Source organism: Lithobates pipiens, unplaced genomic scaffold (assembly GCF_037356315.1).
Source record: "Lithobates pipiens isolate NorthernLeopardFrog02 unplaced genomic scaffold, aLitPip1_a1.2 Scaffold_25, whole genome shotgun sequence".
Lineage (NCBI taxonomy): Eukaryota > Metazoa > Chordata > Amphibia > Anura > Ranidae > Lithobates > Lithobates pipiens.
Genome location: NW_027507787.1, coordinates 57,352,910 through 57,366,793, shown reverse-complemented (window position 1 = coordinate 57,366,793; position 13,884 = coordinate 57,352,910). Strand labels below are relative to the sequence as shown.

The window sequence follows — 13,884 nt, the reverse complement described above, 5'->3', positions numbered from 1 at the left end:
TGACAGGGGTGCTTATAATGATCAACTTTTATTTCTTTAAGTAAAACCTTTATCTTAAAAGAAACATAACTGTTGCTGTAATTGCTTATGTAACTGCAGTGTGAGCTGGGGTTTGGCCTCAAATTGGTAGTGTATGTAATTTTACTAGTACATCTAACATTCCCCTCCCCCCACTGACTGATAATGCTGCTGTCCGAAGGTGCCCCTGTGCTCCTTCATCCAGAGTGGGGGCACTCTAATAAAGGCTGTGTTTTATTGGCCAGATCACAGGGAAACCATAAGGATGCAAGCCTAAAAACAATTGGCCAGATCACAGGGAAAACATAAGGATGCAAGCCTAAAAACAAAGGAAATGAATGTCTTATCTAATGATTGGCTAGTTGCAATGTATTGCATTTTTGCTATTTTTTTTGTGTGTGTGCGTGTGTGTGTGTGTGGGGGGGGGGGGGGGGTGTTGGGTTTAATACTGCTTTAGGTAAGCAGCAAACAAATGAAAGCTAACACTGTTTATGCAGTTACAGCAACAGTATTTTCTTTTTAAAGGTTTAAAAAATATGAAAAAAAGATGGTCAGGATAAGCTCCCTATCCATATAATAATTTTTCCCAAATCTATATACCAGCTTAAAACCTAGAGAAAAATATACATAAAAGCATATGAAATTAAAAAGGAATTAAAATACAGGTTTTAACCACATATAGTTACCGGACTGAAAATAAATTGATTATAGTGTAATATAATATAATGCAGATAACCTAAAAAATTAACATATAAGTACAATGCATGTTGAACATTCAAATAATAATGCCTTTGCAAAATTTGTTTCTATAGGATACCCAGCAGAATATGGATGCCACTCAGCACTTAAATAAACCAATATGCTATGCAGTCAGCCTATGTACAGGTAATTATTATTGGAATCTGTACTCCAAGCAATAGCATATGGAGTATTTTATGAAGGTACAAGGATAAGCACATTAGATTATAGTATGGTTCACTGAGGTTTTTACATAGTACCTTTTTATTCCTACATGGTATCTACATATAAAAATGTTACTAGCAGTTAGTTTGATTGACCGAAAAACACTGAAGAAAATCACATTTTTATTTTAGGCACACTATGGGGTTGATTTACTGAAGGCAAATATAGTTGCACTCTGCAAGAGCAATTGCTCCAGAGCTTAGTAAATGAACAGAAGCTCTGCTGACTTCCATCAGCCAATCATGCGTAAGCAAAAATGCTGTTTTTATTTTTTATTTTTTTTCCTTGCACACGATTGGGTATTTATTGCAAAGTAAAGGTTTACCTCATTTACTAAGCCCTTCAGCAATTGCACTTGCAGAGTGCAAATGCACTTTGCAGTGCACATTCTATTTGCCTTTAGTAAATCAACCCCTATGATACAGCCAGGGCCGCCATCAGGGGGGTACAGGCATTACACCTGTAAGGGGCCCAAATGTTCCCAGGGGCCCGACCACCTCCCATTCTCAGCTCATGGCTGAGAGGAGAGAAAACACTTTCATTTCGGCAGTTCCTCCCCCCCGCTCTCATGTCGCGGCTGGAGACAGGAGAGAAAATGGTCACAGCAGACTTGCAGTTCAGTCCAGTTGTCATTCAGCCGCCCCCCCCCCCCCCCTCTTCCTATCACTTGACTCTGCGATGATCTCTCCTCCCCCCCGGTGGAGTCTGTCCCAGCCTGCCAGTGACCGTCTCAGCAATGATGGTGAGTGGCGGGGGAATGGATGAATGGATTGGCGCCTGTGCAGGGCATAGTGCTGGCTGTGGGGCCTGGGGGGCTCTGCGAGGAGGGTGTGTTTTGTTCTCTCTTTGTAGCAGGAAGTGGTAGAAGCCTTTCAAGGAGCCAATCCATTCATGCATTGACAAGACGCTTACTGATAGAAAGTTAAGGCAGAGTGGTGAGCTCATCATTGTGTGTATAGATACTCCCCATGGCATACACTACTTCCCATCCATTCATCCCCCTGGCATAGTCTGGGTCTTATTCACTGACCCCCCTATTGACCTATTCACTGACCCCCCCATCATAGACTGACCCTATTCACTGACCCCCCCATCATAGACTGACCCCTATTTACTGACCCCCCCGTCATAGACTGGCCCCTATTCACTGACCCCCCATCATAGACTTCCCCCTAGTCACTGACCTGCCCCCTAATTACTGACCCCCCCCGTCATAGACTTCCAGGGCCACCATCAGGGGGGTAAAGGCAGCAGCCCCCTGTTTCTCAACTCACTGCAGGAGAAGGAAGAGGAGGTGAGATGTCACTTTGAATTTTTCTCTGCTCCAGGGGGTCCATGCCTGGAGCTGTGTAAGGGGCCCCAAAATTTCTGATGGCGGCCCTGGATACAGCTAACATATGTTGGGACACTGAAGTGTACGTTCCCTAGAAAACTCCACTTGTCAGGAAAATTCCACCCAGATGGGAGTCAGTTGCACTGTAAAAATGTAAATCAGTAATCAGCATACAAGAATATGACTTGAATTGGCATCAATGGATTTTTTTTAGACTGGATAAATATTGGATTTTGTGTACTCTTTTGTATTCGCATTATACTGTAGATATTGGGGTTGATTTACTAAAATTGGAGCGTGCCAATCAGCTTACAACTTCAGCTTTTTTAACTACGTTCCGCCTGCCGTATAGACAAATTGGGATGCTCTGTTGTTCTGGGGCAATGTCATATGACATGCCGCGGTCATGACGGTTTTTGGCTTTTCCTCTCTCACACTGACAGAGTGTGAGGAGCGGAGAGCCGATCAGTGTCATCTCCTCACAGGGGAAACCTGTAAAGATAATCAGGACACTGATCATCAGTTCAGCCCCAGCAGTGCCCATCAGTGATGCCATTCTGTGCCCATCAGTGATGCCAATTTGTGCCCATCAGCGATGCCAATCTGTGACCATCAGTGAGGCCATTCTGTGCCCATCAGTGATGCATTTCAGTGCTGACTTTCAGTGCCGGCTCATCAGTGCCGCCTAGCCGTGCCACCTATCATTGCCCAGTGTGCGTTCAGCCATACAACTAGACATTATCTATTAACTGTACATAGTAATCTTGATCAGCATACTGAAATATAAATATGACTTAAATATGACTTGAGTTGGCAGTGTTACCAACTACCAATTAGATCTTGTGTGTTTGAACTAAAGACTAGCATCTCCCTCCATGTACTCTCAATCACATTATACTGTATACATTATCTAAAAACTGTATATAGTAGTCCTGTTCAGCGTATTTAAATGTTCGCAGTGTCCACTTTTTGTGGAGTATTAAAATGTTTGCATCCAACTTCATAATGTAACAGTGTTGCCCTTGTATATAAATATATACTTCTCAGCTAGGATTTGAATCTATGTTGCAGATTGCTCACACAGCTTATCTCTTTATGGGCTGGACACCTGACATGTCATAGGCAGGTGTAGGCTGTAGTGTATAAGGGCGGGGTGTCAGTACTGTAATACCGGTTTAGCTGGCTTTTCTTTTACTGGTCCTGTCTCATTCAACAGACAGCATAGCAGAAGAACAGGCTCAGATGCACACAGGAAAATGGAGGAGCGCAACCTCTCAGTGGTTCTGCTGCAGGAATATGATTTCGAGAAGCGATTTAATGACCAAGAAGCCATCCAATGGATGCAAGAGAACTGGTGAGTTCTAAAAACCAGGGTAGGAACATGTATGCGTAATTAAATTAAAACACACTGGTACCAAACTTTTATATCATCAAGTCTTTTATACAATTACGGACTCTTTGATCAAGCGCTTAGAGCAGCATTGCATGCAAAAAAGAGCTTTTATTCTGTGTCATTTTTGGATAAATAGTATCATAGTGAACAGTCATCTCAATTTGTATATTTAACTGAATTGGCTATAGATGTGCTAGAGCTGAACCTGTGGTCTGTCTGATGTGTGGGCCAACCTGGAGCAACGTTTGCCTATTTGTTATCAAGTCTATAATATTTGAAAAAATGATATACTGTTTTATTTAAAGGGTAACAACGCTTTCATGAAAAAAAACAAAAAAACTAGCAAATTAAAAAAAATATATATAAAGCATACAATTGCTACACAAGTCATATTGTAATCGAATGTTATTAAAAATGACCTTTCCTTTTCAATCTGCAGCTCTGTAATTTTCTATAAAGTGCAAAGCAATATGGCTACCTGGAGGCGTTCTCTACACAGAATGTGTAGAGAACGCCCCCCCAGAAACATAATTTCCTGCTTGTGTGATTGGCTCACTGATTTTCCAAAAAGTTTGTACTAAGATAAAAGTCAGATTTCCAGGCATCCCATGCAACAAAATTTTTATTTTTGGTGAGCTACTCCCAATAGGAAATTATGTCTAAAGGGCTGCAGATCCTGCAATTTTCCTCATTAGAGCCTTGCAAGTGCAGCAGCTGATTGATAATTATGAAACCACTCCCATTACATTCACATTCCACATGGACACAGACTAATACACAGGGATTTCTTCAGAATAACAAATGGTAGGAATCTGCAACAAAGTTTGTTAAAATATGTACAAAGATTACCCAGCAGGGGATGCTTTTTGCTTTTTTCTCAACAAAAGTGGAGGTACTTTTAAATTCTGCAGCTCTGATAGACTGTTGTCTCCCAAATCAATTGATTGTGTAAAGTTTTAATTTTAACTTAGTTAAGACAAGCAATCCTTTCAGTACTAGGACCAACATGGGTACAGATTCTCCTAGAATATTTACAGGCATATGCAATAATTATCCTTTGAATTGACATGTAGTAATCACACCCTTATGCTATGTACATGTTCTCCAATATTGGAAAATTAGTAAAAGTACTTACTTAGTAGAAGGTATGTTCACACTGAAATTTCTGGAAGTGTTCATCCACTGCATGCTTGTGCATACCTTCTGATCTGTCTGAGAAATACTAGATTTTCTATTACATCAAATTACAGTGTCATTGAATGTGTGTCATCTTGATATGGCCACATTGTTAAATAGCCATTAGAAGTAAATGAATGATGTCATATATTGCTGTCATGTGCTCACCAGCATATGGACAGCCACAAGCAACAGTTTCTTTAACACCTGCATTTGGTACAGGAGTTTAACCCATGCTCATTTGGGTCGATTTACTAAAACTGCAAAATCTGGTGCAGCTGTGCATGGTAGCCAATCAGCTTCTAACTTCAACTTGCTCACTTAAGCTTTGATAAAAAAAAAAAATACTGGAAGCTAATCGGTTTCTCTGCAGAGCTGCACCAGATTTTGCACTCTCCAATTTTAGTAAATCAACCTCATTGTGTTGGGAAGATAATGTGATGTGCCCTTGGCAACCAATGAAGCAATTCATTTATTTCCAGACAAATTCTGGCCAACAAGGCCACTTAAAGCTAATAGTTTTTCCAATTAGAATTAGATGGTAGGTCTATAAAGTCCTACACCTGTGCAAAAAAGGAAAATATAACTCATTTGTGAAAATTGAATAGCTTTTCCAGTCTGGTGCATCTGAAAAAAACAAAAACGGAAATACTTGTATAAGTTGTAGTGAGGATATCATTAGCGTACAGTCTGTTTTTTTATCATAAAGGAAGCAGAGATTTCCTGATTTCTTGTGAAAACATACTACCCCTCAGTTTACAATGCATCAACTAGAGCCAGTCTCAACCTTGGTTCTGTGGAACCCCAGGGTTCCTCTAAAAGTTGCTAGGGGTTCCTTGAGCTTTGGCTGATTGACCTTCTACTTGATGGCACCTGCATAATTCTGGGTCCAATGCTTCTTGACAGACTCAGTATCATTCCACTAATTATCTTTTTGCTGTCTTTAAGCAGGCCTGGACTGGCCAAAGGGCACACTGGGAATTTTCCCAGTTGACTGCTGGGCCTTATGTCCTATCTAAATCAAATATGATGTTTAAACCATGCCCTCACCCCTCTCCCTTAAGTCATTGTCGGCCAATCAGTGCTGACTGTGGTTGCGGGGTCAACTGTAAGACCTGTTCCCAGAGGCAGACTGGCCACTCAGGCATTCGGGCTGAGTGGCCGGGGCCAGGGCCAGTAGGGGGACCTATGAGAGACTCCTGGGTAGATGGGGCAGGATGGATTCAGCCGCGGGATGGATGGTGTCAGCAAGCTCCGGGCCCGGTCCTAAGAGTAGAGAGAGGCACAGAGAGTGCCCGGTGAGGAGGAGGACACTTCCTGGACTAGTAAGTGTTACTAGCTGTAATGGTAGGAGGAGTATAGGGAGAGGGACTGTGCCTTCTTCTACACGGACTGGGGGGAGACCTGTGTTTGGGTGAGGGATGCATTGTACTTCATATAATGGTGGAACAGACATACTGATCACCCCATCCTCTCTCTCCCTCCCCCTCTCTCTCTACCCTCCCCTCTTGCCCCCCTCTCTTGACCCGCCTTGTTACCCCCTCTCTCCCTAACCCTCACCCCTGCTCTCTCACTCCTCTTTTCTCTCACCCCCTTTCTCTTCTCAACTCTCTCCCCCTCTCTATCTCACTCCCCTTCTCTCTTATCCCCACTTTCTCCCTCCCTCCCTCTCCCTCCCTCTCACCCCCTCTCCCTCTCACTCCCTCTCTCACCATGCTCTCTCAACCCCCTCTCTCTCACTCCTTCTCTCCTCTCTCTCACCCCCTCTCTCCCACACACTTTTTCTCTCTCTCACCCCCCCTCTCGCTCATCCTCTTTCTCTAACCCCCCTCTCGCTCACCCTCTCCCCACTCTCTCGCTCTCCCCCTCTCTCTCTAAACCCCTCTATCTCCCTCTCTCTGTCACCCCCTCTCTCTGTCTACCCCTCTCTCTATCTCTTTCTCACCCCCTCTCTGTCACTCCCTCTCTCACCCCTTTTTCCTCTACATCTCTCTTCTACTTTCCCATCTCCCCATCTCTTTCTCCCTTCTATTCCTATCTCTCCTCCCTCCACTCCGTCTTGCCCTCTTAGTTTCTAATAGGAGTTTCTGTAATATTTCAGGTTCTCTATAAAAAATGCATTCCGTCAAAAACATTTTCCACGTTACAAAAAAAGTTGTGGGGGGTTGGCAACCCTGTCAGGAAGGAGCTGATTTGGAGTAGAATGGCCACACAAGGCAAGCCCTCAATCCTCGGGCATCGTTACCATAATATGTAACCAGCAGGCACTACCTACAGCCCCCAAAAAACCACACTCGATATTTGCTGCAGTTGCTTTTTTCTCCAGGCTTAGAGCCAAACTTATGATCTTGCACACAAGCCCACTGCTTTCATAAAACTCCCCTGGTTGCATCATAAAGATGGCTGCATCTTTAAACCTGAAAGTGCCCAGCAGCTTCTATTGAAAAAACCGGGAACTTCCAGCAGGCTATGCTGCAGTTGATATTTAATAACCCCCTCTATGCAGCTTAGCTGTAATATGTAGGTGGGGCTTGAGTGTGGGTGGGGACAGGGGGCCCCGTGATCTTCTATTCACTGGGGGCCCCATGAGTTGTCAGTCTGCCCTTGGTATGTGCTGCTCAGTCTATCATACAGGAGCCTATTTTTTATCCAAGTCCAGGCCTGTCTGTAAGGGGACATTCTGTTCACCACTGAAAAGGGGGCATTCTTCCACTGACCCTTAATTAATTGATTTTAGCTATGGTTCCCCAAGACCTTAAAATTATTTCAGCGGTTCCTCTGGAGTGAAAAGGTTGAGAAAGGCTGAATTATAGATTTGCTTCCTAGAATATTTCAAAGTTCCCATCAGTGATGCAGAAGGAAACCACACAACACATGAAACAAAAGACGTTCATCCAACTAACTGAACATGAATCCAGCTTTATCAAAATAATTGCATATTTTAGATCACCTAAAGAAACTGTGGGTGTTGGGAGTAGGGTGTGAAAACATTGTAATTGGATGGATAGATTAATTTTAGACTGCAAAATAACCAAACCCACATACAAATTATATAAGCATTTTTTACTAAATGACTAAATTAAAGTTTTTCAAAGGTTGGATTTGAATCTGATTATTGTATCTGGACATAATTTCATTAACCCACATCTTGTGGTTGACCTGTGATGATGGAAGGATCAATCAGACGGATCCGATTTTCTAGGAATGTCTGGAGAGTACTTACCCTCCATAGTGACAAAGAGGCATGTCCTCCCAATGTCTAAGCATAGACAAGAGATAACAACTGGACAACTGACTGGTCTAGCTGTTCTTCAGCCTGCCCTAATAGCTTTTAACCTCCCCCCTTGCCATATGGTGCCATTAGAATGATTTGATCTTGTAAACTAACACATGGTTGACATTTCCTGTGTGCAATGAAATATGACATAAAAATGGTTTCACGATCATACATTCCATACACACCCATAAAGACGAGAAAGTCCTAGAGTATTCTACAGAGAATGTATGAGGCAGCTTCCTGGAACAAGGGTCAGAGTTCTTTCTTACTTCTCACAATGGTACATGTGATTTCAGCAGTTTGACAATGAGGTGCATATAGAAATGGCTATGTTTGCAGTTACATTTACTAGAAGTGACTAAGCAAAACTCTTGGGCGAGGTACAGACAACTTTTGAAGAAATGCCATGTTCAATTCAAGTTCAAGGAGTTGTAAACAGAGACGGCTCTAGGCTTTGCGAGGCCTTAGGCAAATCTCAGAGTTCAAACTTGCATTTAAATTGCAAACTCTTATGTGGAGGGGGCTCTAGAGCTCCTTCCGCAGAGTGAGAGAGTCACAGACATGATGCAAGAGATGATCAGAGACTGCAGACATGATACAGGAGATGATCGGAGACTGCAGACATAGTACAGGAGATGATCAGAGACTGTAGACATAGTACAGGAGATGATCAGAGACTGCAGACATAGTACAGGAGATGATCAGAGACTGCAGACGTGATACAGGAGATGGTCAGAGACTGCAGACGTGATACAGGAGATGGTCAGAGACTACAGATATGGTACAAGTGATGGCCAGAGACTGCAGACATGGCACAAGAGATGGTCAGAGACTGTGCTGACATAGTACAGGAGATGCTCAGAAACTGCAGACATAGTACAGGAGATGATCAGAGACTGCAGACATAGTACAAGAGATGATCAGAGACTGCAGGCGTGATAAAGGAGATGGTCAGAGGCTTCAGGCATGATACAAGAGATCAGTGGCGGCTGGTAGCACAAGTCCTAAAGTCCCCCCAGCACACAGTGGGGCCACTAGGGTTGGTGTCATCTGGTGTGGTAGAACATGGTGTCACCCCCCTGAACTTAGCAGGCTAGTGTGCTGGTGTGGCTCTCCCTCCTTAACCTGTCACAATGGATGGAGCAGGGATGGGATGGGGGGGATAGAGCTGGAATGGGATCGGGGGAATGGATGGAGCCAGAATGGGAATGGGGGATGGATAGAGCTAGGATGGGATTGGGGTGGTAGGTGGAGCCAGGAGGGGATCAGGGGGATGGAGGGAGCCAGGATAGGATTGGAGGGGATGGAGGGAGCTGAGATGGGATCAGGGGGATGGAGGGAGCAGAGATGGGATTGGGGGGATGCATGGAGCCTGGATGGGATCGGGGGGATGCATGGAGCCGGGATGGGATCAGGGAATGGATGGAGCCAGGATGAGATCGGGGGGAAATCGATGGAGTCGGGATTGGGGTGGGGTGGATGGAGCTGGGATGGGATGGAAATTGGATTGGATCGGGGGGGTGGATGGAACCGGGATGGGATTGGAGTGCGGTGGATGATCTGGGATATTACGGGGATGGATGGAGCTGTGATGGGATGGATGGAGCCGGGTTGGGATTGGGGTGGGGTGGATGGAGCCGGTATGATATGGGGGGATGGATGGAGCTGGGATGGGATTGGGGTGGGGTGGATGGAGCTGGGATAATATGGGGGGATGGATGGAGCTGGGATTGGATCGGGGGGGGGTCGATGGAGCCGGGATTGGATCGGGGGGTGGAGCCGGGATGGGATTGGGGTGGGGTGGAAGGAGCTGGGGATGGATGGAGTTGGGATTGGATCAGGGGGATGGATGGAGCTGGGATTGGGATGGGGTGAATGGAGCTGGGATGGTATGGGGGGATGGATGGATATCCTCTCCCCAAATAGCTCCAAGTTCACTCTGCTTCTTCTTTATGCCCCCTTCCCCTCCAAGGCTAATGTTTAGATTACACAGACCTCAGACCAGCGGGGCTCTCGGGGAATGCTGTGAATCGTTGGGGGCGGGTTCAGTTTGCTCCGCTCTGCAGTGCACTGTGTGTCAGGCAGCTGGGGAGAGATCCCGGCTGCAATGCACAGCAGAGTGGACTGGAGCTTGCGGCGTGCGGGAACAGAGACACCCCGCACAAGCCGCGGGAATCTGATTTGCTGGGACTTCGGGGCAAGAATGCAAGGCGGTCCCGGCAAATCATGGAGCTTGCGGTATGGGCAAATTAGGCGGTCGCAACTTGCGAGGCCCCTGCGGGGGGCGAGGCCTAAGGTGACCGCCTAATTTGCCTAATTAGAGAGCTGCCTCTAGTTGTAAAGCCTATTTTTTTGTATAACAATAACAAGCATGCCTATACCTACCTGCTCTGTGCAATGCTTTTGCACACAGCAGCCCCGATCCTTTGCATCTGGGATGCTACGCCTGTACTCCAGGCCCATTCTCTTCACTGGGTGCCCCCATGAAAAGCTGCTTTTCCTGGGACACCTGTGTGTTCTCGCTCCCGAGTCCCGCTGCGTCCATTGACACAAACATCGGGACTCTCCTGCTCCCGTGTCACAGGATTTGATTGACAGCAGCGGGAGCTATTGGCTCCTGCTGCTACTAATCGGTCCAATGAGGAGAGAGACAATGGCTGGAGCCGCTGTGCTTAGCACATGACTGAATTGGATCAGGCTCAGGTAAGAAAAAAAGGGGGGGGGGTCTGGGGGGAGCTGCAGCACAGAAGGTTTTTCATCTTAATGCATAGAATGCATAGAGTACATTAAGGTGAAAAAAAGGCTTTAGAACCACTTTAAAGCGGTTCTGCACTCATTTTCAAAAGATAGGCTTATTTGTTAGGAAATGCAGCAAAGAGTGCACAATGGCTTTTTTATTTTTTATTTTTTTATTTTTTGTCGTACCTGTTCATGTATGTAATCTTTTTTTCCATACCCTGCGGCTGTGGGCGGTGTTTGTGCAGGTATCCTCATCATGTCCGGTGAACTCCGCACTGTCTCCTGGGATTAAGCCGCTGTAGTGTCACATCGTAGAATGCTCTGGAAGTGACGTTGCGGCCAGAAATTTCGCACTGCGCGTTGCGTTCCAACCCCTTGCACCATGCGTTCCAAAGGATTTGCGGCAATGCAGTGAAACCGAAGTGAAATTAAACTTTAGACGGAGCGGAGAGCGGCGGAGAAAGAGCGGGTAACCGTGGCTCGGGGGGGATTACCTCCCCTATGTGGATTCGGGAGGGAATTATCTGACAGTTTCAGTGGTCTGCATTGCTGCAAATCCTTTGGAATGCATTGCGCAAGTGTCTGGAATGCATCGCGCATGCGCACTGCGAAATTTCTGTCCGCAACGTCACTTCCGGAGCATTCTACGATGGGGTGCAAAATATGACACTACAACGGAACACAGAAGTGATTGCTTGTGGGCTTCAAATGCCCACAAGCAAGATGACATCTGCTGTGCTCGATTTTATAAAGTGTCGATTATACCAAAAAACGGACCTGGATACTGGGCATCAGCAGTACAAGTAAGCCTGACATTAGAATGAAATTATTTTTTAACAGTACAAAAAACAAAAAAAAAACAAAAAAAACCCATCAGTGCAGAACCGCTTTAAAGATCTGTCCTTCTATTACCATGTATTATTAGGGCTATTTGAATAAAGTATACAGTATATGAACCTTCACCTTGTAAGCAACACATTCAGTTTAAAAAAGAAATGCAAGGCAAAACATTTGTGTATGTACAGCAGTAGCGGCCCATCCACTAGGGGCGCACAGGCGCCACCTCCTCTTTCCATGCGTCTGGCCCCCTGGTCCACATACAGGGACGCCTGACCATGGATTTCAATGGAAGGGTTTTTTTTTTTTAAGCACGTGATTAGAGCCAGAGGCGTGCACTTTGTGAATGGGCATATTGTTTTCTGGGACACAAACATATCCCAGAAGGCAACGGGGCCGCTCACCGAAGAGGAGGAAGCGCCGCGGAATAGGAAGAGGCAGATTAGGAAGACAGCCTAGCAACAGCGTTTCAGGTAAGTTTTTACGTTTTTAATAATTTTTTTTTTTTATTGCATTTTTTTTTTTGGGTGGCCCTCCACTTTAAAGAGTAGAAGTGCAATGTTATCTCACTGTCTGAAGGATCAGGTTGGCAAGTACAAAATAGACTTGCAGAAACCAAATACCTACTTTGCATCACATGTGAATATATGGACACTATGTGTGAGAGCGCTGGCAAGGTTTTCATATTGGCACAAACAGAAGACAAATTAATTTACATCACTATAAAACACCTGCTTCCACCTGGTCATGTTTCATCTAATATAATCAACCCAAATAAACAGGTTAATGTCTGCAAATCCAATTTTAAGAACCTGTGCCATGGTCCTATAATTGGGCAATAACACGCAAACATAATCCAGATGAAGAACACTCCCAGATAAGAAACCAAGATTTAAAGAGGAAGTAAACCCTGATGGGTTTACTTCCTCTTTGATTCCCTGCAAAGGTAAAGCATAATGGGCTACTATGCATCGCATAGTAATCCATTATGTGTCAGCCCTGTCCCCTGCTCCCTCCCCACTGGATTTGATTGACAGCAGCAGGAGCCAATAGCTCCCACTGTTGTCTGTTGAGTCACAGCGGTGACTGTCTTTCGGCAAATATCTCCTAAACCGTGTAGGTTTAGGAGATATTTCTTGGACCTACAGGTAAGCCTTAATCTAGGCTTACCTGTAGGTCAAAGTGGTTTGTAAGGGTTTACAACCACTTTAAGGGCTGATTCACACCTATGAATTTTTAGTGCTTTTTGCATTTTGCAGATTTTGCACTACAGAACGTGTTCCATAGTAAACCATGTTAGATGGACTTTAGTGCAAATCTGCAAAATGCAAAAAGCACTAAACATGCATAGGTATGAATCAGGCCTAAATCTGTGCTTTACCATACATAGTCTTTTTTTTGCAAAGAATCTGGTTTGAGTTTGAGATATATATCTTTTAACTCCAAAAACAATAGTATGACAAAGATCCAAAGTTTGAAATCCATGAATCCCATCATATTTGGATGCAATTCATGGATTTGTATCAAATGTCTGTATAATCATATCTATCTTTTTGAAAAACATATCATAGGTACAGCGGATTTTGTTGTTTTTGTCATGTTGTGACTGCAATATGCACCTTATATTTTTCTTTTCGTGTATTTATCAACCAGAAAACAAATCAGGAAACGTAGTAAAAAATATCTGAATACATGTTTACTATAGGGTCTGTTTACTACTGTTTTCACCCTACATTTTCCAAATAAATCTTATGTGAAAAATGTGTGGATCTTGCGAGAATGTTGTGTTGATCTTGGCTCCAAACATTGATAAATAGGCCCCTGTATCTGAACAAAGCCTTAAAAAATTCACCAACCTCAGAAGGCTCAGTCCACAAAGTTTAAAGTGATTGTAAACGATCACCTTGTAAAACAACCTATTCAGTTTAATATAGAAATGAAAGGCAAAACATTTTTGTAAAGATATAAAAAAAATTATAATGACCCTTTTTTTCCTTTTTTATAAGTGATCGTATTCCCTTTATTCTCAGCTGCATAAGAGCTGGGGGGAAGAGAAGCAGCAGCACACTGAGCTTCCCAGCGAAAAGGCTGTGCAGTGATAGCGTGTCAGGACAAGTCTGGTCATTGGAGGAGAGCACACTGAGTTTC

At 44.3% G+C, this 13,884-nt stretch overlaps 1 protein-coding gene across 1 annotated transcript in view; it reads left to right on the top strand.

The window, feature by feature from the left end:
• Positions 1–853: 853 nt before the first annotated feature.
• ELOVL3 (ELOVL fatty acid elongase 3) overlaps positions 854–13,884 on the top strand; it is a 34,467-nt gene continuing 21,436 nt past the window's right edge. The window contains exons 1-2 of the mRNA XM_077454500.1: positions 854–903; positions 3,531–3,668. Coding sequence (XP_077310626.1) covers positions 878–903; positions 3,531–3,668 — 164 coding nt within the window. The 5' untranslated portion in view covers positions 854–877. The remainder of the gene's footprint in view (positions 904–3,530; positions 3,669–13,884) is intronic.